Consider the following 26,452-nt stretch of genomic DNA (forward strand, 5'->3'; position numbering starts at 1 on the left):
GCAAGCAAGACTGTGCTATATTTTTCAGAGCTTTGCAATTCTCAAGCGAAAAAAAAAAAGGTCAGCTGTAATAAGGGACCTCCTGGACCTTAAGGCATGAAACACTACCTCATTCCAAAGATCTTGTGGTATTGCAGAGAGGTTACTAATTAACAGTTTCCAGCTACAATTGGTTCATGTTTTGGCATCTGCAAAAATTCTTGCCAGATCTTAATGTTTGCTTTCTGAGGATATTTTCCCTACACCTCACATATCCTTGGCCCTCTAACATCCGAGGTTGTGTGATTGCTTATACTTATGGATACACAACTAGTTCAGCAATTGTCACATTATCCCTTCTTAACTTATAACACAGATGTTTATCTTGCAGGTCTTTCAACTTCATAGCAACAACACAGGACAGCCTACCTAGTAAAATGCCTACTTATCCTTTTGCAAAATTGCCGTCTCATCCAGACAAGACAAAATGAACCTTTACCGTTGAAAGTTTTCCTCCTCCAGATTATTGAAGCCAATGCATGGGTTTCTGAGATGATTCTTTATCATTAGGATGTCCTTATTTTCCAAGGCCTGGTTTAGCAACACAACAGCTGACAACATTTCTACTGCAATAGACAGTTCGTCATGTGCCAAGTAGTTCTGTAGGACAATAATGTACCACAGTCAGGAAGCTAAGTAAGCAGTGTAACGAATTTAAGTTACACAGTCTAGATACCATCACGGAGATGGACTTGATTTAAAAAGCCTGGCAAGTTTTCTAGTCACAGGCATATCAGATTAACACAACACTGGTGGTAGAGCTCACTGGGTTTGCTACACATCCCCTTCAGCCTTTCCTTCTTTTGCGCCACCATCCCATCTATTCTAGTCTTATCCTCATAACAGGGGATTACTTTTCCTCATAATATATATAACAGGGTTAGTCCTTATTAAGAGCATGCAACTATTAAAAAATATCAGTTGATCTGTTGCAACACAAGAGCTCAGCCAGAGCAAAGTGTGTCAGGAAACAAATTCTGTGATTCAATATCCTCTATTCAACCAAAACCATTCATGCAATATGTTAACACCGTGGCAAGAGAACTAAGTCTGATTTTACACAACAACGTGCTATGTTTGTGCTCTTTCTATGTAAGATCAGTGAGCAGGTCGTAAGCTTTTCACTCTTACCACAGCATTCTGTTGTTGGAGGTTGAACAGCTCAGTCTGATAGACAACAGCAGCAAATGAGTGAACAACAGGTAGCTGCGCCTCCGGTTTCATCAGTGCAACCAGTGTTTTACTAGGATCACAGTTACGAATTGCAGTATTGATATTGTCAACTGCTATAAGTTCTAGAGAACAGCAGGGAAAGAAAAGCCTATTAATTTTCATATGCCTTTTGCTCTTTATGCCATGCAGATGACAATTAGATTATTCCAAAGAATATAATTTGCTGTCAGAGAAAACATATTTGTGTGAGAATCTTCAGACAACTGCTGAATGTTGCAAAAATAGTGTCTATTCAAAGGTATGCAGCAAATAATTGACTGGAGGACTTTAAAGTTTCTCGACTTTTAAATATTAGAGAATGTTTATTGTACCATTAACCCAAAACAAGGAGCTGATCTCATCCTGGCACAGAGAAAGACCTAACATCCATCCTGGGTTTGCTTGGGTACGTCAGCTCCAGCACCTCAGTCTTGCTTCACCCCAAATGCTCCTTTCCTTCTGTGCTGCATTTCCTCCTTCGCCTCCTCCTTTTGGCAGGACCTAACTCAGCTAGCTAGATCAAACCTGTCCTGCAACACCAACAACATTTTTATTGTCCATTTCAGGAGGCCTGGTAGAAATTAGCCAGATTTGTTGGACGGTTCGGATTTTCAGTAGCTGAACTGATGGAAAATCACATGCTAGAGCTTCTAGGACTTCCTCTGCATGTCATCACCTGTTCGTTTGTTTAACAGTACGGAAGATCAGTCCTCACAAGCACTGCCATCTAGAAATTCTCCTCCTCTACAGCTCAAATTTCAAAATAAACAGACCACCATAGAGGGGTATGAGCATAACCCTTTTCAGCACCTGAACAACTTGCCTGTTTTGCTTTTTGCTGAACTGACTTCAGCAGAGGTTTGAACTCCAGCACAAAAATGCTGGAAAACACTTCCCACATGGGCAGCTGCAGAAACTTAACAACACCACTTAGCTTAGTCACAGCCACCGTAATTGCACACCTGGAGGAGCCAACTCTGAAAAAAAAAACCCCAGGCCAGGACGCACCCAGGAACATGTTGTACAAGGGACTTGATCTTGCGCAAAGGGAAACAACCTTGAATGTTAGAGCTTATGTGGCAGAGTAAATGTCATTTCCATCAACAAAATAACCTTCATTTCCTCCACCTTATCTTATGGCTTCTCTCTCTACTATTATCCAGGGAATGCTTTTAGTCACCACTCAAGTCTGTACGAGACTGCTTGTACAGCAGACACCATCCACAATTCATCTATGCAGCCACCCGCAGAACTTATTATACAACACAAAAAGACTTTGAAAACGTTTCTGAATAACCAGACCCACATAAACAAGCCCCTCACCTCTCATTTCAGTTACTCTGAAGCATGGTCACACGAGGCCATGCTGTTCTTGAAGGTTTTCTCTATTGGCTATTCCTGAGGTTACAAAAAGGAAAGGCTCTCAAAGCTGCAGCGTGCATGCTTTTTTACGGAAAAGAGCAGAGGAAAAGAGTCAGAGTCCACAAATGGACTGGACTAGCTCCGTAAGCAATAACCAAGCTACTGATTTCAGGAACTGAGCATGCAACTTGCAAAACACGCTTTACATAGTTCACATACCAATAGCAAACTCCACTATTTTTTCCTTTTCAAACCAAAGAGTGCTCTTCAGATCACTGTTAACTGCTTTTCATACATCACTTTTTTCCCTTCTTGTTTCCTTTACCAAGGAGCAACTCTTTTAGAGAAAGTACTGCTCACCATGCCTAAATCTAAAAGACTAACATTTGAGGTAGCAAGTCAAACTTATCTTCTGGCTTAAGTTGACCTCAGAGTACAGCCTTTCAGTCACATTAGAAAAGCAATCAGCCTGGATTCAAAGCATTGGAAATAATACCAGAGACAAAACAGCCGCTAAGCCATGCCCAGATGCAGAATGAAATGACAACCATTTAACCAAAGCTGAACTTCCTAGCAAAGAGGTTTCCAGTCAAAAGCAGCAATACATGCACTGCAAATTTAGATCCCCCTTAACTATATATTTTTTATTTTTTTCCACAAACTATAACTTGTGTCTTGTGATGTTCTTAGCAGGCTAAGAACAGGTTTAGATTTAGATACATGTGTCTAAAAGTGAGAATAATTTTCCTCTGCTATGTGACTGCAAAATATTCCTCCATGTGATCATTCTATTTTAATTCTACAAGGATGGTCATTGCTCCCAAGTGATGATTAATACTGCACTGATAAATATTTGATCAAGCCATCAAGCCATGCGTTGTCTTCAGTTTTAGCCACTGTGTTTACCAGTGGCTCAAGTTATTAAAAGAAAAAAGTGTTAGCTACCTCAGATAGGAGTATATCTAATGCAGCACAGATTGGTGACTTGGCAATTGTGACACTGGGAAGAACAGTTACAAAAGTAAAATGCAATGCACATGGTTTCAGCTTGAGAAACCTTGCTTACATGCACAAAGTGGTGGATTCAATTAATCAGCTTAACATAATTAAATGGTGATGGTAAAAAAAGAGTATTAAAACAGTTACTCACTAAACTTGTGAGCCTCAGCTTCCGCATTGGCAACACTAACTTCTTTCTGTATTTCACTTTTGTCGAGCATATTTGGGACCCCTGCTATCTAACAGATCAGAAAAAAAGATTTAATTATGCTTTTAAGTTTGATGGGAGATAAGGGATAAAACCCCTTGATGGGACACTGGGATTTGATTATACTATCCCCTGTGCATCAAATACAATGTCACAGTAAAAACAGCATTAATCTTTCCCTGTGATTTTCATTTTACTCAAAATGATGGATTTTTCTCCTTTAAACCCAACTGACTTTTTCATTGCTGTTAATGATTCGATATTATGTTTTGTTGTACTCAAGTTATAACTTACTTTCAAAGCAAAGTTAGTATTGGGGCATCATGCTACATCTCAAATTTTCTTCTTTTATCTTAGTAACTACTTATAAGGACATCATGCTCTTTAGAGTAAGTGTAGATACTTTGGTGTCAATTAGTACATCAATTATTCTAAAACCTTTATAAAACTATTTCATAAGTGATGCTGAAGGCAGAATAAAGGCAATTTGTCTGTGGATTGAAATCAGCTAAAGAAAATGCAAACTGATGCGTAGTACCTGTTTCATTCAATTACCTGCATTTTCTGTTCTTTAGAATCACACAATTGCAATAGGTACCATGAGGAATTTTGCGGCAGAACTTCAAGTAGGCTCAGAGCAGGACGGTTCAAACCTGCCATCAGTGCCACTTCATCTTGCCGGTCAATAGCCTCATTCACTTGGACTAAAGCTACATGAACTGAAATGAAAACAATGCTTATAAACAGCAAATACGTTTTTGCGGGGGGGGGGGGGGGGGGGGAAAGGCCATTGCTGTCAGCATCTTGCTTTTTGTAAAAGCCAGCTAGGATGGCAAACTGTATCCAGCAGAGGATTATCTATTTCAAGATCAGTCCTGCAAAGGGAGTCTCTGGCTCTCTGTGAGCCTGTGTGGGAGCCGTTCACCCACAGCTACCTGGAAGCTTACGAATGAATTTTGGCTCTATATAGAAGAGGGGGTCAAAATTTACAGTATTCTGCACACGAAAGGAATTCAAACATAAGGAAACAGAGCAGGCAATAAGTGATTTGATTCTGAACTGAGAAATCCTTACAGCGAAACCCACAAATGCTGACATTAGCCCCCCAAAAGATCAGTAGAGAAGGAACAGCAAGAAAAAGCTGTTGTAGACAGACATTAGCTATATCTGCATATAGCTATCTGCAAGTTTCCACAGAAATATTTTGTTTGTTTGTGTGGATTCAAGTCGCATTCAGCTGGAATCTGGGAGATCAAGTGTTATGTGCACACTTCCATAAGGATCCAGAACGGCTTACTGTTTATCTTATTGATATTGCCTTGAATCTCAGCTTGTGTCAGCAGCTCCTCATAGACGTCTCTCTCTTCTTCAGAAATTGTGCCGTTCTAAGAAAATAAAATTGTTGCTAGTACACACAAAAGGTTTGCAAAGAGAAAAGCTATTAGCAGGAGTCATTAAAACTGCATCAGCTGAAATTTGTTGGATATATTTGTAAAATAATTTGTATACCACATGAACTAATGAAATTAGCACTTCATGGTAACTGTACGAGCAGTATTTAAAGCATTTTCTGTTTCCTGTAAAATAGCCATGTAAATATAGTGTAGCATTTTTCAACTACAGAAAGCACTAGCTCTCGTGTAAAAAACCAAATCAAATAATTTTGCTTTAAAGATCTATAGTAGAGGTTATAATTTATGCTCAAAAAAGTATAATTTTTTGCAAATTTTTTAAAAAAATGTTTTTTTCTAAGGCAGTTCATAGAGGAAAACTAGTCTTTTTGGTTTTAGTCTTCCAATATTTTATTCTCTCATCAAAGTTAAGTTACATCATACTCACAGTAATCATTCTTATAAAATTGACTGTCAGCTTGTTGCATTACTATTATCATCTTATTTAGTTTAAAAGTGTTGGTTCTTTTTTTTCCTAATTGCACTGATTTTTAAAGTTAAGTTAATTTTTAAAACAGTAATACTACAGCAGGAGAAGCAACATGAAAGAACATGCATACTAGGAGCACTAATAAAATACCACTACCTTAAGTCTTGCATTTGATGCTTTTCTCCGTTTTGCTTCAAAGAGTTCATTCTGATAGTCGAGTGCAAGTTCCTCATCCACATTTAGCAACATTGCGTTTGGGTTCCTCAGAGTTACAATGGTTTGCTCAGCTATTCCCTTCTCAATAGCTTCGTTAATTGCTATTACTGCTGCATGCACTAAAATTAAAAGCACAATCCTAAATTTCAGGAAGCAAAACATTCAAAACTGTTACTGTTTTTTCTGATTTATTTGAAATGAGTGCTTAATACACGTTCAACAGTTTGCATATTGCCCCTCAAGCATCCCATTCGTAATGTTTCCCCTAGACTGCAGCAACAAAAGCACATAATGTTTGCTCAAAGGTGGCACATTGCTGTCTGTTCCATGTTCTCCCTTCTCCCAGCTAGCAGTTACTATTTTATTGACAGAAAGATGTATGAAACTTTTGCATAAACTAACTGTATCTGAAAGATGCTACACAAGAATAGGGAAATTCAGAGTCCATGAATATTGTCCTCCAGAAAACATAGTTAAGACTCCCCAGGCAGGGTGCCCTGCACCCCACACCTAAGCCTGTAATCCTGCCTGGGGTGAAGTGGCGCCTTTCCTAACAGAGGATCACCATGACCAGCTGGGGAACCAGAGAGTCACCTTCAAAGCCACAGGACAGCAAACATGTAACAGGGGGAAAGAACACTCAAAGGTCTTGACAGGGTTTCCAAAACATTATTGCACAGGAAAATGGGAAAAAGCGTCATGGGACTCGCTACAGCCATTGATCAGCTTAAGTGTTAAACATTCTCTTTGAGAAAACAAGAATACAAATACTAAGCAAGTGCTTTACTCCAAGATTTTAAGTGTCAGAAAAGCTTGCTTTTCTACACAGCAAGTTTACGTGAATGTACAAAATGAGGTGCAGAGTAATGGCTAACACACTCCTCCCAGGTATGCCCTGCACACATTTGGCCCCAAGATCAGTCTAAATAAAGGACTCTCATTAGAGCTACAGTTTCTCTGGACCTTCATGCCACAAAGAGACCCCAACAATTGTCTGGTGGCACATTCATCTCTAACATTTATCAGGAATTACATCATATGTAGTAACATCTGTAAGATCCTTATCTAGATCTTACCCCAAAGGAGGTACACAGCAGCTTCCCATTTTTCAGAACGGCTTGTCTGGGATTTACTGTCATGCAATCAGTGAGATGTGTGAGGGAAAACGTAAATGCCATCTTTCCTTATTCTATGAGTATTTACTTGCTATATGGCCTTGTATGGTTTTGCTAAAGTGGAGAAAAGTATTCAGTAAAAAAAGCACTTTTTTGCATTAAATTTAACTAAGGGTCTATATATTTGAGTTTAGAGCCTTCAATTTCTTTCAATATATGAAAGAAGCTTGGCAATGATTAGGAAATTTGAGTATTGCTAAAAACAAAGGGGTGTACAAATTTAGGGAAGTAGAACAGAAGAGCACACCATGGGCAAATGAAGCGTGAAGTGAAGCTACACCTCAAAGAGGGCAGCTACTCAGACAACTTGCCTAGCTGTTAGGTGGATGAACCATTGCTTAGCATTAAATTCATGCTAGAAGGTGGTTCCAAATTTATTTTGCTCTAGTTCAGTCCAGCACAACCTCAGATGGGAAACATAAGGAGCTGGGATGGTGAAGGAAAAGCAGAGACACACGCTGGTTCCTTTGACACTGAACTTTACAAACAAAGGAAGTTCAGATTGGACATTAGGAAAAGGTTCTTCACGGAGAGGGTGGTCAATCACTGGAACAGGCTTCCAAGGGACATGGTCACAACATCAGGCCTGTCAGAGTTCAAGGAGCATCTGGGAAACACTCTTGGTCATACGGTTTACTTTTAAGTAGTCCTGTGAGGAGCAGGGAGTTGCACTCGATGATCCTTATGGGTCACTTCCAACTTGAGATATTCTATGAACACCCAGATCAGCTTTAAGGGGCTAAGAGAAGATTGCCACTCTTAGACACATGTATCACCCCTGCATCCTCATCTAACAAAACACATAGTAAGGATGCAATCTCTCACTGACGTAAATGGAGTTAGCAAAAAGTAGTCAAAAGGTAGGTACAAGGTTAGGAGAAATGCGAACAGGTATTGGTGGATGTTGTGAACCCACCTACCAAGAAAAACAGTGAGAAGCCTGATTGGACTTGAAAGAGTAGTCTGGAGGCATGGAGTAATAGAGAGGGTTACTTGCACAATAAGCTTGCTTTGAAAGCACTCAAGCTTACTCTTTGCACGATGATTTCTACTATTGCTGACAGCACAGCAGGAGTTACCAGCAGTTGTTTCACTTAATATCTCCTTTTGCTTACTCCTCTTCGGAAGTAGGGTAGTAAACCCTTTCCTCCGGCAGGATCTCCGCATCCAACCTCACTAGTGTGTGAGGGTTCCCATAGCAGATGTTTCCTGTTCAGGGGCAGGGCATGTTATCTACAGCACACTCCTTGCCCACAGGGACAAAACCAGCATCAGGAAACCCCACTTTTCTATAGAAGACTAAAAACATTTCAGAAGTTAAAGGAAATCCTACACAAACTATAATAAGCTTTCAGAGAAGGAAGTTGCAGCCCTTTTATCCTCAGGGAAGGACGGAAGCTCTCTGGAAAAGTGCTTGGTAGTCACCAAATCTCTGAAAACGTGCTAAAAAAAGGTGACAAATTACCCCCACTTCCAAAGGCAGTATTTTAAGAGCTAGCTTTGCAGAAGCATGCACGTATTAAGCTACAGCAGGCTCCAAAACATACAGCATAGACAATGCGAATCAATGTAAGGAAGTGTGTTCTAAGTTAAGGTCTGGAAATTTCATCACACTAAGTACATCGTGAATCATCTTGTTTCAATTATACTACTTTTCAAGGTTTAACAAAGTTGTAATGGAACTTAATTATAATGCAGCTTTTATTCCCTCCACCTCCCCCAATATGGTCTGTGATACTGTTACTGGTTTGTATCAATGACCCACTGTGCCATTGAACATGCTCAAGCCAGCCCTTTTCTTCAGTTTGCCCTTCTGAAAAAGGCTAGGATTTTGAAGAAAATAAATCCACACTTGAGCTCTAGTTAAGTGGACATACTTAATTTCATGTAATTTAAGATCAAGCAAATTTTGTTTGAATTTGAATATATCACTTCGTTCCACAAAAAAAAATGGAAATGGAGAAAAAAACCGATTTAGAGATGGATAGGCTTGGGCAGCAAAAAAGCACTGAATTTTGGTTTTGGGTGGAAGCTGTTCAAGACACACTCAGAAGGACCATAACTGTGCATCAATCCCCCTGAACAGGAAAAGCTTATTCCTGCACCAGCAGGAATGTCCTCCAGCACGGTTCTACCATGCTGTGAGTCACACGCCAGCAGTCAGACAGATCGAAAGCTGCCTATGGAGGCAAGTGGTTCCTCCACATATGCACCACCGTACATGACAGAGTTGTCTGTCTGCAACAGTGCTTTGTCCTCGTAGCAACCTGTTCAGGTGTTTGAGGAAAACTGCAACAGGCCAGCACAGGAAGGAGGCGAAGAGAAAACACCTTGTTCCCATGGCCATCTCCATTGTCCCCCCTACAGCGCAGAGGCACACGCAGAGCTCAGTTCACCATTCTAGGGGAGCACAGTTACCAAAACTTTAAACTAATGCAAGAGATTGTAAGAAATCTTTGTTCCTGGTAGCACTTCCTATGGTTCAATAGAGATGCTCAAAAACACAGACTGAAAAATTGCAAGAGGTCTTGTAACAATGATGCAGTGTGATAATAAATAACAAGAAAAAGCAAGAAAGTTTTCACTAAGAGGTGGTAAAGGAGGTGAATTAAACCACAGAAAATATTTTGTTAGTGTTCTGTCAAACTATCCAGTAGAAAACAGAACAAGAGCCACACTTACGTGCAGCTTCATCCACTGATAATTCACTGGCCAGAATCCCACCAATTTTACTAAAAGATGGCATCTGTATACCATACTTCTCCAGCTCCTTTCGCATGTTGCTGATTTCTTCCTCTGTTCACATAAAAAAGAAATATTATCAGATAAAAGCATAAGAATTTCATTGAGTCACCATTCCTACAAATATGGGAACAATGTTTTTAAAAGCACTGGTGGCTAGGTCTTCTTAGAAGTTTTTCCTCCCCGTTTAAGGAATCTAAGACATGACAAGTATTCCATGCAAATTCACTCCCTTCTGTCCTTCAGAGACAGACGTTCATTAAAAATGGCAGCCTCCCACCTATTTAATTAGGATGTGTTCAGAACAACCTTGTGGGAGGAGAAAGACCACAATAGAAAATATGTACAATGTTAGCAGATTTACTGGGTGAAGAAACCAGCTAACGTATGATTAGATAAGCAGTTTATTACCTGTAAAGTCTACTTTTCCCAGTAGGTCCTGGATCTGTGGTGCTAATCCTAGTTTGAACAGATATAAACTGCAAAGAAGAAAATTAGAATTTAAAGTTCTGCATGTGGTTGAGGTGTTTGCTTTCTGTACAAGAGAAAAATGCTTTTATGAAGATTGTCCTTTAACCCTTGACTTTCATGGGCTGATACAGGATAAATGAACCTTATAGTGTTCTTTATGCTGTTATTTTAAGCCTTACAGAAATAAAAGTGTTTTTTGACTTGGTGTTTCAAAGAAGCATCTCTAAGAGAGGCACTGTCAATGTATTTCAGATCACAGGGGATGTGTAAACAAGTAGAAAACCTTCGTGGAAGACATTTAAGGAAATTCAAAAGCTCATATTGGGGGAGCAGGGGGGTGAAGTCAAGATGTGAATGCACTTTAGTACGGCTCACAGCTATGTGATCTATGGATCTATGTACTGTTTTGACTTGTGCTATTACATCCCTGTAATTAACAGCTGAAGACACACAAGTCTCTAACAGCCTTCTTACTAAGTGTAGAGGAAGAAGGATCTTTGCATGTTATCCAGGCCTGCCTCAAATATATTTATGTCATTAGCTATTTAGCTTTTGAAAAATGAAGAAAGCTCAATTTAAAGTGCTGTCCAGGAACTAATATTTTTGTTTCACTCTAGCATGAAAAAACAGCTAAGTACATCCATATTTTCTCAATATCTTCCAAACACGACAGGTATTTATCTACAAGAGAGTGGCGTTTCTATAAGTTATTAGTGAAATTAAATAAACAAGTGAGTTTTGCAAGCAGGGATAAAAAATGTAAACTTTAAAAACAAGACTTAAAGAACGTATTCCTCCAAAAGGATTATTTTATCTTCTTTTTTAAAAGACTTCACCCCAACTTTTACACATTGCAAATGTGTATTGTGGCTTCAGGGTTTTTTTTTTTTCAGAGGGGCACATTTCTCTTCTGTGTTTTGTTATTAGGTTGTTTTTTGGGTTTGGTTTTGGTTTTTTTTTTTTTTTTTTTTTTTTGCTATTAGCAAATTACAGGATGAGATTTCAAAGCAAGTATTTGTAGCTGTCACATTTATTTCAGAGCACATAGAATCAGCATTTCACTTTCCATGCTACCACAGCTACTCCTCTGCCCTGACACAACCTGGATGGACACATCTCATCTCATGTAGGTTGATAGTCTTTTGACTGCTGCGGCCCCTCAAAATCATTGCCACTGCATTCTCACCTTTGAAAGCAGCTGTAAATGCAAGTTAGCTATAGCAGAAAAAATCCCACATGACTGAAGTAATGAACCAGGTTCCTCCGTTACCCTGATCTGCCTGCCAGTCTTTTCCTGTGGGCTTTTAAACAGATTTTGCTCCAAGTTTGACACAGGGACACAGTCCTGGCTGAAGCGCTGGGTGTCATACAAATATTTATGGAGATCAGCAGCACCACGGGGCTATGCCGGCTTTTTTAGGGGTCACCACAATAAAAAGGCAGAGGAAGGAAAAAATTGGTATGAACATTAGAGACTCGTATTTTCGCTGTTCAGCACTTCCAGGAGGATATTGAGCCACGTGCGTTACACTTCCTATGCTCCTTTGTTTGGATAAACTTATTAACCACCAGGTGGTGCTGAAGATGTGCTTCGAGTCTTGGCAGGGAGCACAAAGACACTTCTACTCTGTATTAAGGTAGAATTTCACTTGAAACAGCTTGTTTAATGCTTTTATAGTGTAACTTGAACCTCAGGGAACCCACATAAAATGAAAAGCAGGGGGTCTTGGGGTTAAGAAAGCTGGATATGAGACATCAGGGGCAGGGGAGAAACAGAGGGGAAAGGGCAGTTCCGAGGTGAGGTTCCCTTTGCATTGCCCACACAGAACTGCAGTTCATATCAGGCTCCTGGTCTTGTTTTATGCTCAGCTGATGTATAATGTGCCATAATAAACAGATCTGAAAATAGTCACCCTTTTTTTAAAATAAATATGTGCTTGTTATTCTACTGCTTCCTAAGAGAACAATGTTTTTAAGCTGTCCAGCATTAGAGGGATAGTTTGTCCAGCATGTAGCAGTGATCTGCTTGCAAAGATCATTTGAAAACTAAATTTTTCAGGGAAAAAAAATCTCTCCTAAGCACTGCTATTTATGAACAAGAATCACTGTTAGCATCTTAATTTAAATAAAGCAGTTCTTAACCTTATTTAGTCCAGGAACAAATCCAAATTGGCTTTCACAAGGTAAATAGTACAAGAAATGAGACCTATGCCATTGTATTTTTCAAGTCGGGCTTTAAGTATTGATGTTTCAACAGGAGAAAAGCAAGAGGGATATTATATTCAGCAGGAGTCTACAAATTGTTTACTAAGTCACTCCTTCCTGGCCAGAGCAGTGCTGCATTTAACGGTGCAAGTTGTTCCTCATACTGTAAGTGCAATGGTCTTCATTTCAGACTTGAACCAGGATGTACCCTAAAAATATATTTAAACCATTTTCTCTAGAGTCATTGTCTATCCTCAGGCCTTCTGGCAGCTCAAAGATCACCAAAACCCCAAATAACCAAATACCTTCCCTGTGAAATGCTAGCATTTCATATGTCAAACAGACCCTTTGGATAGACGGAGCTTTTTGCTCCTATTACCTACAGTTAAGGCTATTTCATGCTTCTTAGAAGGGCAATTAAAAACAATCTTAGCAATTTTGAGCACTTACATTACTCACACTGACTGTGCATAAATGAATTAATGTAGCAAAAGTCTAACTAAAGATGGCTTCAGGATTTCCAAGAATGAGAATAACAAAATATTCTGTGTTAAATTTACATAGTTTTGTTGGAAAGCTCAAGAATCCTGTTGTTTCAGAATAATGACTTGGTAACAACTAAGAAAGAATGGGAAGTAGGTCAACCCCTCATCTCTCTGAGAAAGTGCTCAGTTTTTGCAAGTTATAAGCCTTTGAAATTTTACCTGTGCTCTGAGATTCATTAGAATTTAGCATTTAAACCGAATGGTGATTCTTCATATAGTGGTTATGTGCATATACTACAGCTGCAAATGTGAAAAACCTGCTTGCATTTGCTGTTTCTAGATGTTGTGGTGCTGGACACCAAGAACAACAGGGACATGGACTTTTCCATGGCTGGTGAAGCCTGTTACTGATTCCCTGGAAAGGATGCTCTGACAAAGCCAGAGAGCAGAGCAGGTGGGGTGCACGATATGGAGCTGTGCGGACAGATGCCAGCAGGTCATCAACAACAGCAGAAGCAGAACATAACTGGACTCCTGCAGCTCAGTGTTCCTCTGATGCCAACCCAACCGGGAACGCTGCTGGGCAAGCAAGTGCCCTGTCCTTAATTCTGTTGTTTCCCAGGCTGTTTTCAATGTAAGCTGCAGACCATTCAAATACTGACACTGGAGTTTGATTTGCAAGTCCAATGAAGTACTTAAAACATGTATTTTAGGAAAAGGCATGGAAACAAGTGAAGCTCAACAATTGTTTCTTCAATTCTTACATCCTGCATGGGATGCAGGCACAAGGCCCTACATTTGTGCATCATAAGCAAAAGCATTGCAGACCTATTCCCCTTCATAACACATTTGATATGAAGTCCATTTCTAAAATAATAGCTTGTAAGTACAGAGTTATAGCTTTGTGTTGATATACAGCAAGGAAAAGTAATTTAAACACAGCAAACTTAGAAGTGATAGCTGAGACAGCACAGACTAAATCCTGGGGCATGTCGAGATGGAGAATGGAAAACTTCTACCAAAGGTCAACCCATTGCAAAATTCAGTTCAAGATGAAAAGAGTTATTGCCATTGCAATAATTAGGCAGCTCTTAAGAAGGTATACAACTGATGGGTTTATTGTTCACGCAGCATTCAAATCCACAGTTGATAAAGTCCTCCTCCATACATGCAGAAGCAAATATCAGAAAATCTTATTGTGTTCATCCATCCCCTGTAAAACACCTGAGCTGGCCCATAACAAGGCCTGAGGGGCATGCAGCCTGCTGTGTCAGCCTGGGCTGGTTAACATTAGAGCCCCGTGCATGCGCTTCAGGAAATCTGTTCAAGCTTACACAAGACACTCGCTGACGGAACAGACCGCACTACCGAGTTTTAGGTGAGAGCTACCCGCAAACAGTCCTGGTGATACTGTTCAGTTAATATTACACCAGGCATAATAATTTCAAGTGGAAACACTTGTCAAAGATGACAAAAAAATACCAGGGCTGTTAACTCCAAACACCTAGCATTTGAAAGAAATATGATGAACTCTGGTGGTATGCCTTATTTATTGGCAGTGAGTGCACATAGACTGCAAGAGTGGGCACATCATTTCAAGGATTAGACCTTAAAAAAATCAATTACAGCATATATTGAATAGTTTCTAACCTATAAACCTGGAGCAGCTGATGTGTCTTGGAACACCATTAGGAAAGTAGAAGAGAGTTCGGGGCATAAGTTAATTATGTTCTCTGCAAGCCTAGTTGCAAGCAAGTAATGGAAGGAAAAGGTCTCCATGTGCTGGAAATGAGCCAGGAGAGGCACAAGAGGGAGGAGTTGCCTGGGAACACCTCTGCCCCTCACACCAGGGACAGCACGAGGCAGATGTTCATTACTTTTAGTGCTAAACGTCAAGAAAATCCTTAAGGCAGGACATAGAGTTTTAAGCTCTACCTTAAGTGGTGTGGTCAAAGCCTTCCTGACTTTACATTCAAAATCAAGTTGCTCAGAACTTTAAAATCTTGGAAAATATTAATTTTTACATTAATGACTTGGGAATACAAAAATTACTTGCTCCTCTTTTGGGACAGAAAGATGTCAGTTCATAATTTTCACTCCCATCAACATATGTGCCCCATGGTTATACTAATATTTTGCTAAGGTTTTGTTCTTTTAGTTTCTGTTGCAGTATGTGTTTTGAAATCTTACATGCACTTTGTGAGGGGATGTACCTATTGAGAGAGGCATGTCTGCACTAAATTCAATAGTCCTTCATTACTATTTTGAAAATCATTTGGCCAGTAGTCCTGACAAAGTTGGACTTTTGTCTCCAACTGCCAATTAATAAACTTGTAAATTCTGTCAGATTTTGATATACTGGCTACCCTAAAGCCATTTCAAGACTTACACTTCTAGATTTAGCAGTTACTTTAACTTTTACTCCCATCACCCGTTACCTTAGAGCATGAATGCAATATATCATCCTAGGGATGTTTTTCCTATCGTAGACATCTGTAGTCTCCGGATAAAAGATCTAAAAACCAAAGAGCACACAGTTAAAGTAGAAGATATATTACTGAGCAGAAAAGTAGCTAAAATGAACTCTCTACGGAACCGTACCTTAAACTTATGGCATTTCAGCTCTTACTTTTATACAGTTATGAATCAAGTATCTTCTGAGGTTATTTTATCTTTATCAGTAGTTTTCATAAGGAAGAATTTAATAAAGCATAAAAGCTACTTAATAAAAGGAGGAAAAAAAAGAGATAAGCAGACAGCATTTCAGCAAGATTTTTAGAAAAAGTCCTTCTGCACAAACTCAGCCAACAGAGTCTGTAGTCCTCCTACAGACACCCAAATCCTGGGACACAATAACAATTTGCAAAACCTCATTGCAAATCAAACCTATCAAGTATGGTTAAAAAATGCAAAATTGTAATTGCCAGCACCCCTAACTCTGTGAATACATCATTTACAGAGAAAGATATTCAGAGAGAGAAATATTAAGCAATTTAGCCAAAAAGTCACATCATAAGTTCCAATTCTGGTTCTACCACTAATTTGTTCCTGGCCTCGGTCCCAGTCACTAAACACAGTTTCTCCACAAAAATAAAATAAAAGACTTAGCTAACCATGAGAGTTGGCAGTATGCTTCCAGCCCAGGCCAGGCACTCGGGGCTGTGCCATCCCACAGTTAATGGAACAAGACTAAGTCATGAGCACAGTGCCCTCTTCATAATTTGCTCACAACAGCTTTGGGAGGGAGACTAGAGAAAGCTTTTGGCCATGACCATCCTCCGCAACAGAAGTGAGACCTTTTAGAGGAAGCATGGCAGGGTGGAAATCAGCCAGCTGAACGGAGGACTCAGGTTAAACCAAAAAAACCCTGACCTTGAAAGGCAGGACTCTCCCCCATCTCTGGCATTTCTGATGGCAGGCATGGGTGTCCTTTTCTGCTTATAGGCACTGGCAGCGAGTTTGCCTGCAGTGACTTAGTCCCTGCAGCCCTTCAGGCAGCCATCTGAGCATCTCCCCGTGCCGGACCACAGTGCATGGGGCAGCACTGGGGCTGCCCCCACCCAGGTACCCCAGAGCAGCCGGCTGGGCAGGGAAGTACTCGCCCCAGGCTGTGCGTGGGTGCCAAAATGCCAAAACAAGCAGAGTAGGTGTTTCCACACAGCCCTTTCTTAAAGAATTTTCATCCGAAAGAGACTCACTGGTGCCCAGAAACAGCAGCAGAGGGGGGAGATGACAAGCGAAGACCCACAAGGAGGAAGATAAATATGAGAGGTGACCCAAGAAAACAGCTGGAGGAAGAGGAGCAGCAGTATAGCCACGCAGATGCACTGGAGCGTGCAAGGACAGTCTGGAAACAGGGTAGAGACAGACAAACTGGGACGTACATGAAGAGGAAGAGGCAGCAAGAAACATGACGAGAGGTAGTAACCTAAAGGAAGCAAATATTTAAGTTTTCTGTTTTAAGCCATATTCCTTTCAGGCCCCCGCAGAGACTGTACTAGCAATAAGATATAGCTAAAACACTGTTAGTGTCCCCATTTGTCTTTGCAGAGAAGAACCCTCACCATTTCCACCCACAGCAGCCTCAGCCCACACACACACCAGCAGCAGCAGCACCTAACTGACACTCCCACTGCTTTCGGAATTACCTTCTCTTCAGATTTGTTCCCTGAATTACACCTTCCCCGTAGACTTACTGTAAGAAACCATTTATGCTCAAGCAGATGAAAGGGGATCTCAGTGAGTCTGTGCCTGAGCCAGTTTCTTTGCTAAACTTGGAAGGCTTACCTTAGGCAGACCAATGGACTCCATTGCTCTTAACCACTGCACAGTGTTGTCAGTGTGCCGAAAATGAAGGCCAGATCTCTATTGGAAACATAGAAGGAAAAGATGATTAAAATCACATAAAGCAAATTCTGTAATTATTGAATCTGCTGGGTTTTTTCCAATTTTATGTCCTGCAGTTGAATTTAGGGAATTTTCCCTTGTTTGAACTTGGAGAACAAAGCATCATAGCCACAATCCTGCTAATGAAGCATCCTAACATATCAGCAGCCCCACGCTGTCCAGTTCATTCTTTTACACAACGTAAGCCAGATTTGTGCCCATCTGGGTGGACCGTGACTGAAGTAGCCATTTGTACAGCCTTTCAGTAATCTTTGGGTGGCAAGGGCTGGCTGTCAAATACCAGGACCCACTACCTCCAAAGTACAGACGTGGTAACACTGCTCAGCACTACTGTGAAGGAGAACAGACAAGGAACTCTTAGTCGCTCTTTAAGTCTACCTGAATACTTGACCCTCCCTTCAACCTACGCAAGCAGCAGTTAAAAGAGCAAAGTGGGAAAGTCTGGAGATTTATTTATTTAATTTTTAAGGAGGGTAAAGGGGGTAACAGAAGCCTGAACTCAAGTTTTGGAGATTTTCAAGAGAAGCATTTAAATGTAATAAGTATTCTTAACTATGGTTCTGTTAACCATATGGCACCTAGAACAGCTTAATTTCTCAAGTCTTAAACAACAGCCAGTGACAACACATTAAAAAAGTCCACTTCAAATTTTTTTCTGTCTCCTCTACATGTTAAGATAATGCATTCTGTAGTGGGAATACTGCATATGCATGTATATATTTCTATATTATTGAGGATCTTGGAGTTAAAGAGCTTGCACAGGAAGCAAGCTAAGCTTAATTACTGGTAGCTTGTTTTTTGCTTCTCAGCATTAAATTTGGAAAAATAAACACACAGATATAATGAAGTAAATGCCCTCCCATACAAGAGGGGGAAAATTTGGAATAGTTACCAAGTTTAATTACTGAATTGCTTTTGACTCCTATTCTTAATGAAAAATAATTGTATAAATGGTAAATCTCATATACTCCCTGGAGCCAGAGGTGTAATTTGTTCAGTTTTAAAAATATTAAGTGACACTAACATGCTTTTTCTAAAGATAAAATATTTTGAACCTATCACTCTGGCTTCTTAGTGCTGTGTCTCTTCCATCTAGTCCCAACAGTCTTATGAGACAGATGCAGAAAGTTAACCAACCGTGCTTGGGTATCTTTAAGAGTTGGAAGACAGACATTACTTTTTTTTTTTTTGTCTTGTCAGTGAAAGAACTGAGAAAGTCATTACCTTATAGCGCGCCTGCTCCAAATCATAGATCTTTTTGTCTGACACCACGTTAGGGGCAAAGAATTTTGCAAGCTTAGCAAGGTAAACACCATTCCTTAAGCCTTCTTCCAGCTCCGTAGTTGGGGGCAGCTCTTCTTCCAAGCAGACCTCCATCCATCTACAGAGACATCATTTGAGAAACCATTGTTATTTGTGATTTTAACAGAAATGACACCTTTCACCCACAACCGTTACACTTTTAATGTCATTACCACAACATAATCATAAGAGAAAAGTGTGCAGGCTAAGGAGAAAATTCTTGTATTCACTCACATAGGAGATCAAAATGACTAGAAAAATCATATCTGCACCATGTGGTTGTGACCCATCAATAACCAAACAACATGCTTTGAAGTAGACCCCCTTAGGGGATGTATAACTCAGATCTTTTGAACACCACTAGGTTTTTAAATAGACAGTAATTTAAGCTGAAACCAGAACAAAACATGGAGTGCCAGGTATTACTGATGTCTTTATTTAAAAAAAAAAATCTCTGTGATAGCTATTCCAGGGCTGAACCTCAAGAGCATTAAGGCCAGCAATGTGCTGGGCGAGGCTGATTCCTGCAGCCGATGCGCTCTGCAACCCAAGCTCTCAGCGATGCTCATCTCAGTACAGAGCTCTCCTGCAGCTCATCCTCCTCCCACAACACCTGGCAGCTCTCCGTGTCCACCTGTGAAACGTATGGTGCCAGGGCTGGAGGAAGGAGCGAAGATTTTTGTTGTAACAGCCCAAGGTATTTTATGTATTCGAGGTCTGCCTGGCAGTGAGTTGGCTGAAACATTCCCACTGCCCATCAGGTGAGATTGCTTCTGGTCAAACAGTGACTAAATCCCTCAAGGTGGTAAGCTCGTTATGTTTTTGAGACTTAGATGTGATATATATGGTACTAGATAGAAAACAGTAATTACTACATACATAACCAGTTCAAAAGCCCAGTAACAGACATAAAACCGTATTATCCAGGATGTTTATACTGAGTAGCCAAGAGAAACTGCTACCAAAGCACTTCTGAAGGTTAGCATCCTAATCACTTGACCAGAAGTTCCTTACATTGGTGGTCCAAGTGTTTTTGTCCTGTGGTATTATTCTTATTTCTAGCAGCTAAATCACATTACAAGAGCTATAAATCTGGTTGGTTTGTCTTTTGGTTGGTGGGGTTTTTTGGGGGGGGTGGGGTGTTTGGTTTGGTTTTTTCTTTCCTAAGCAATCTGTGCTGTTGTTAGAAGGACATTAATACCATTACAAATGGACAAGAACAAAGCTGAAGACGTTAGTTCGCTTTACTTACTGTCACTAAGGCAGCCTTGCTGTATGCTGCGTGAGACAGCATTACAAATCTAACATCACCTCCACAGGGATTACTTCAGAAACCAGAAAGCTGTGATCCAAGTTGAAAATGAGCCAGCTTTTCCCCCACCATGGAGGAGAAAAAAAGCTCACTACATCATTTTGTTTCACATTAAAACTCAAGACAAATGACCTACTCCGTTACACTGTTGGATTTGTTACAAGACATATGAAAGTTGTTTCACTGAAGCACAGACTACCCAAATAGCTCTTCAGGAAACCACCAGCCATAAATCTGGGACAATATCACACAAAACTGCATGGAGCAAGTATCATTAAGGGAACTGTAGTTTGCAGTATAAAAGCTGCTTTGGTGAGGAGAATCTTATCCCTGACAAGTTTCCCTGCTCCATCCTGCATTGCATGTTCATGTGTTATGGGTCCGTGCCAAGGGTCCCAAAAGTCATCCTTATTAATGGCATTTTATAGACTAAATAGATATGCACACTAAGGCAAAATGTTGCAACATTTGTCTTCTCAAACAGAGGACAAGGAAGAATAAACAAAGAACATGTACTCCTAGCAAATGTGGGTTTCACCTGAGCCAGTTAGCTCTTTTTACAGAAAGTTATTTCCTAAAATGTGCCTTCTAGAAGAAGAGTTGTATGGCTAGCAGGAGGAGCTTGCTGAGCCACAGGAGGGATTCACCATGAGCTGAAGCTGACCCTGTTCTCCAAAGGACTATCTCCAGTGAGGTGAACTGCATGCCCCCAGAGCAGCCTTTGGTACCTTCCTAACAACTTTCCCCTGGCCTAAAATCAGCTGGTGCAGGAGCTCCCCCTGAGAGCCAGCCAAGCCCTGCTGTTTGCCCTTCCCTCAAGCAGCTCCTCCTTGGGCTTTCCCTCACCATACAACTGAGGCTGACCAGCAGAAAGAGCTCCATGTGTGAGCAGTACCCCAGGTCTTCATTTAACAGCCCTACAGCTGAATGTCCCTAGCAAGGCATCGCTTCGTGCTGAGAAGGAAGGGCTAACAGCAACCTGGTCACGGCGCTGGGAGGGAACAGCGGCCTGCAGAGCAGGCCTAGTTTATAATTTATAACCCTCCAAATTCCTGTTCTAGTGACAAAGAGCTTGCTATTCATAATGGGAGGCAGAGGAAAGGATGCATTTGAGTAGGTTTGGTCTGGTTTTATACAAGGGTACATATAAAATTGAGAGTTATTCCCCAAGCTCTAAACAACATGCCAATCAAAGGTGACAGCTACTCTTTAGCTTTTCAAATCTCCTGTTCAACAACAACAAAACTGTTTCAGATTTGTTTCCAACATGCTGATGAGCCTTTAAGATTAATCTGGAACTGTTCTGTTCTGGATAGGGAGGCTACCCTGTCTAGTGGGCAAATGCAATACACTGAGGAACGAACAGGAAACTGTATGAGGAAGCAAAGAAACCAGTAAAATTAAAAAAAAAAAGGGGGGGGAAGTAATGAAGAATACAGTTGTGAATCCAAGAAGTCAAGAAAAAACACACAAGCAAACAAATCTCTTTTTAGAATGAGAATGTTAGTAACTCAGTGGAAAAAAGGAAAAAACAGAAAGAAGCAAGTAAAGCAGACCTGAAAGATGTAGAGAGTTTCTTTCCATTTATAACTACAAATCTATAAGTGATATCCATTCTAGAAAAACTGACAGGTCTGCAATAGGGCAACTGTAACTTAGAGCTTTTGAGAATCAGTCTCCAAGACTGAAAACACAGCTACAGCTGTATTACAAATAAGACAGATTTTACCAATGTCTGGAAGTTGTGGAACTCAGCTACAACAAGATCTACTGTGAAAGGATTTACTCCATCTTGCACATGTTTAATAAGAGGAGAGAAAATCCTCAGGATTTGCATGAAATCCTGCAAATATACAAACAACCTTGTAAGTTTTAGTTATGCAAACAGCTGCCTAACTCTTACTCTCTCTCCTAGTGTTTATTGAGCCATCTGTAGCACTTTTCTCCCCAATGCTTGCAATTACAGTAGTTTTGTCCCCTTTACGCTGATTGAGTTAAAAGGGAATCGTGGTTTTAAACAGAAAGAAGCATTACTTTAAGGTTGTGAGGTTCTGCTTTTTAAGACACAGTTTGGTGAGTTTATGAAAGTTATTTTATGACATGGTGCCAACAGCAGGAGTAGACTGAACTGAAAAAAACAGAAATCCTTCTACTTCTGTTTCTGTAAGTGAAACAGAGAATATCTACCTGACAATAAGGATTTATAGGTACCTTTGGAGCAATTAATTTTTCTTTGGGGCTAAAAAAGGAGTATTGCCTTTGGCTCACACACTGTTTTCCTGAACACACAGTACTGCAGCATCAGATTTAAGTCTTTTGCAGAAACTGTTCCCCACAAAAACTAGTTAATACCATGGCTATACAAGAGGAAGGGCCTATAATTCAATGTTTGATGGTATGTTTTTCTTCAATATGAAGCCTGTGGAATAAGAGTGTTACAGCTATCAAATGTGCACGTGCATTTCTGCCATTTCTTTTTCTACAATGCAATCCCATAAATAGTACTGTGTTTTTAACAACCTTAACTTACTGACAGATGTATGCCATGAAAAACTGCCAACAGTGGTGAATATGATGGTTGACTCAGTCACTCTTTGCAGCTAAGCCCAAAGCCCACTCCATGGTGGAGGGGCAAAAGGGAGTCTCAGGAAGCAGACCAAAACACGCAACATCCCTGAAGTCCTGGGAGCACGATCAAAGATTAGCTGTCATTACAACAGCCCTGCAGAGCTACCCATGCCAGTTTTAGTCCTACCATTTGGGTTCAAACATGCATAAATAGATGTTTTCCTGAGGAGACATACTTGGGATCATACACCAGTATGCATAAATACAGTCTGCTTTTATTTTCTAATACTGTAGTGCTTGCCAGCACAGAAACAAAGGATTTGCCTTAGACAAAAACTCAAACCCAGACCTGATCTATGGAAATATCTCTCCAGAACTTTAATTCCAATACATAGTACTGGAAAGCCTGTCAGGAGCAAGTATTGAGGTACAATTTCCTTTTGCTTTGCTCAATTCTGGTTTGACTCTTGGCAATCTGACACAGAGCAGTCCAGCAGTGAGTTTCTGGCAAGATAACAATGATGACTTCTGTGCCAGACCCACAAGCAGTAAACAGCATGCTGCTCACCAAGAGATTCCAGTTTCCACACTTCACCATGCAAAACAGCAGTAGTGTAGTGAGCCCAGGCTTGCACTTTAAAAGCAAAAAAACTCTCTGAATCTCATTCAGGGCAAGGGTCAAGGGAACTGGAAGCATCAGTGCTGCACTATGAACTTCATTAGTATGAAGTTGTCATTGACAGTTTGTGTGGTCAGCAAAAATCTGGAGCCAGTGTTCGGCAGAAAGGAGAGAATATGTTGTATATCCACCCAAAGCCCATCACATTCAGCACACACTGAATATTGCAGCAAAATTTACACTTGCGCTGCCCTGCTCTTTCAAATTTGTGCTGCAACATGTAGATCTAAGGACACCAGGTTTTTACCTCCTGGGAAGCAGATCTTTGGAGAAGAAAAGTCAGGACTCCAGAGCCAAAGCTCAGAACACTGGGTGTTGCTATGAAAAGAGTATAGTAAAGACAAGGTAAAGATAAGTTACCACCCATTTACTACCTCCCTGTCTCACAACCACAGCCTTGCAGTCTGGTTCAGCACACACATACTGTGGGGAAGTGAAACTGACTGTTGACCTAGAGATTAAAATACAGTTTCTCATTCCAAACTAAGGGTGAAAAAAAAATCTTGTTGCTAGAAAATAAGAGTAACAGTCCCAAAACAAAATGTTAGATTCTAACTTTAAATGTCTGTGTAGTGGTGGAATTATTTTAAAGTCAAAGCTTTTGTTTGAAGATACTTAGAAATATACAATAATCTGAAGCATGAAAACTCACCATTTAGAGTTCCACATTATTATGTCTCTAGTTTCTGAATCTGAAGATTTGTTAAGAAAGCTCTTAACTCTTCATTTGCTTCTGTTTTTTAATACAAGAAAAGGTATTGTTTCCCCCCACCGACAGTCCCATAAATATTGCTTTAAAAGGAGGATGAGAGCAGAGGCGGCAAGCTAGGTGTGTTGCTTGGCTGAGCAGGAGTGGTGGTGGCGGCATTGATTTGTTTATAAGGAAAGACTGTGTGTTAACTTTGGAATTTGCTCTCCTTACACAGCAAGCTTTAGCATGATACAACTGCTAAACTAGAAACCTTATAAAAATGTTGTTCCACAAACAACCACGGGCTATTTCCAGTGCAAGCGCATGCAGAGTTTCTAGCCATTCCATGAAAATAGATACAAACAGTTTGAACACCATCACTGCAAAAACTATGCGTTACACAAGAAAACCTGCACAAGCTTGGAGGCTCCACTTAAGAGGCTGTGGAGAGCTGTGACACAGCAGACAGCTGAGAAAATTACTTTCCTCAGACCTTCCCCCCCCCCACACACACATTCTGGTGCATTCAGCCCCAAATCTTCCTTACAGTTGGGAGCCTTGGCTCAATTCAGTGCTACAGTCCTCTGTTGCCAACTTACTCCTGGAGCCAGGCACCCTGGAAACAGTCTTATAAATGTGAGGCTCTAGATTCATACTCCAGTGACAGTCTCTACTGAATCTCAAGTTTTACCCATCCTAAAAGCATACTTGGTCTGAAAGAGGTGAACATTTTGTGATCATGGGTCACCAAAGCAGTGTGGGGAAGGAAAGCATGATGCAGGTCATTCCAGTTTCCGCTTCTCTTATGTTGCGTAGAAGGAACAAGACTATAGTGTCATGGAGGACACCATGAATCACTTGGCCACACAAGATCTCAGAACTTCTGCACTTAAAATGAGCATCAAATCCTTTAGCAAGCGATTTTGGGTTAACTTGTGCATAATTTTTTACCCTTCCATAAGTCAGTTCAAATTTGAATTTGCATATCTGTCTCCAGCTAGTATTGGATTTAGCAGCATCTTAACGGATTTTTGTCATTATGATTTCACCAGGAAGGATATGGACTTCCAGTAAGAGCCACACTGAAAGCTATGAAACATTCATGAATGGATTCTTTGTGCATAGGTATTAAAATGATAGGGATCGTAATGTGCATTACTGCATTTTGTTGAGTTGTGGACACCTGCATGAAGTTTGTTGCAACATTCGGTTCCCTGATCAAAGCCCTTCTGATGCACACCATATTCAATTTAGATGAGCAGAAATGAGCAGCAGTGACGGCTTGCCCACCCTGTACAGTACACTAGAACAGCAATAAATCACTTCAGCAACATTTTTCCACAGCAGAATTCTGCTGCCATGGCAACACTGCCATATTTACAAAATAACCTTAGAGGTGTTATAAAATTCTGGTTCACAAGATGGCAGCACAAATACTACTTGTTGTTTTAATCTGTTTTATTCCAATCATCCCTTATATGTGGGTTAATCAGTGATTAGAGTCCACAAGGCAAGGTGCTGCTCAGGAAACCCACTCTGGAGCCCCGGCACGACCCCACGGCCATCACAGGCTGCTGGGCACCCAGCAGCAGCCAGCTCCTGTTTACTCAGCACTTCTACAGCGTGGGGTGCGGGGGGGAATAGAGCCTTTCCAGCAACACCCCAACAGGCAACAGCAGCTCTTACGCCTGTATTTCTCTACAGTCCCCAACCCTCGCAATCAGAAATTATTTGTTTTGCTGTCTTCTCTGTTTGCAGAGACATTAAGGTTTAGCACCAGGTATCAACCACAAACTCGAGGACTGCTCTTGGAGACAATGTGCTGAGCAGGAGCCAATGCTAACAAATCCCGGACTGATGATCACAGGGATGCCTCATCTTATCTCCCTGCTCTTGGCCTGGCTCCAAGCTGCCAGGGGCTGGGGACAAATGCTGAAGAGGCCAAAGAGAAAGCAGTACCGGGAAGGCAGCTCGTCACACTGGTGGAGGCTGAACAGCCACAGCAAGTATTTCTCCCTAAGAGATCTCCCCTAGTTCTTCTCATTGGAAAGAAGAGAACCCAACAGGTTACCTGAGCAAATGAGGTGGAAATATTAAGTCAGTGTTCAAATGTCTCGGGGGAAATCTGGGGAAGGTGTGGTCTGAAGTATCCCTTTTTACAGGAAGAATTGGGTTTTCATTTGGATAAAAAGGGGGAAAAAAGATGAAACAGAGCAGTCCTCTCCTAAAAACCTTGCACGCTCTGTGCGACTAAGTTAAGACAACTCAGACTGATGTGCATCACTTGGCTGCAGAGTCTAGACCTGTTTTAACAGCCCTCTTTCCAACAGGCAGCAGAGACCACAGCGGCAGAAACAAGTCTTTCCTGTGCTAGTCTGGCAGTGGTGGCTCAGTGGCCCCTGGAAAGCATAATTTCAGACAGATGACAGACTCAAACCACTAATGAAATTTCAGGTAGGGCAGACAAGCTCCATAGCAAACCCTACATGCAAACACAA

The 26,452-nt window shown here is 40.8% G+C and overlaps 1 protein-coding gene across 9 annotated transcripts in view; it reads right to left on the reverse strand.

Moving 5' to 3' along the window:
* IQGAP2 (IQ motif containing GTPase activating protein 2) overlaps nt 1-26,452 on the reverse strand; it is a 127,059-nt gene that overhangs the window by 44,203 nt on the left and 56,404 nt on the right. For 2 of the 9 annotated variants that reach the window (XM_054811089.1, XM_054811087.1), the window contains 11 exons: nt 18,627-18,783; nt 17,283-17,360; nt 15,434-15,510; nt 10,246-10,313; nt 9,775-9,888; nt 5,855-6,036; nt 5,118-5,205; nt 4,376-4,539; nt 3,764-3,851; nt 1,171-1,334; nt 479-639 (listed from right to left, as the gene is read on the reverse strand). In XM_054811089.1, the coding sequence (XP_054667064.1) occupies nt 479-639; nt 1,171-1,334; nt 3,764-3,851; nt 4,376-4,539; nt 5,118-5,205; nt 5,855-6,036; nt 9,775-9,888; nt 10,246-10,313; nt 15,434-15,510; nt 17,283-17,360; nt 18,627-18,779 (1,337 nt within the window). In that variant the 5' untranslated portion in view covers nt 18,780-18,783. Of the gene's footprint in view, nt 1-478; nt 640-1,170; nt 1,335-3,763; nt 3,852-4,375; nt 4,540-5,117; nt 5,206-5,854; nt 6,037-9,774; nt 9,889-10,245; nt 10,314-15,433; nt 15,511-17,282; nt 17,361-18,626; nt 18,784-26,452 lie in introns of those variants that run through there. The other 7 variants (XM_054811088.1, XM_054811091.1, XM_054811090.1 and 4 more) reach the window with 7 other exon arrangements.

This window comes from Grus americana, chromosome Z (genome assembly GCF_028858705.1).
Source record: "Grus americana isolate bGruAme1 chromosome Z, bGruAme1.mat, whole genome shotgun sequence".
NCBI classification, from domain to species: domain Eukaryota; kingdom Metazoa; phylum Chordata; class Aves; order Gruiformes; family Gruidae; genus Grus; species Grus americana.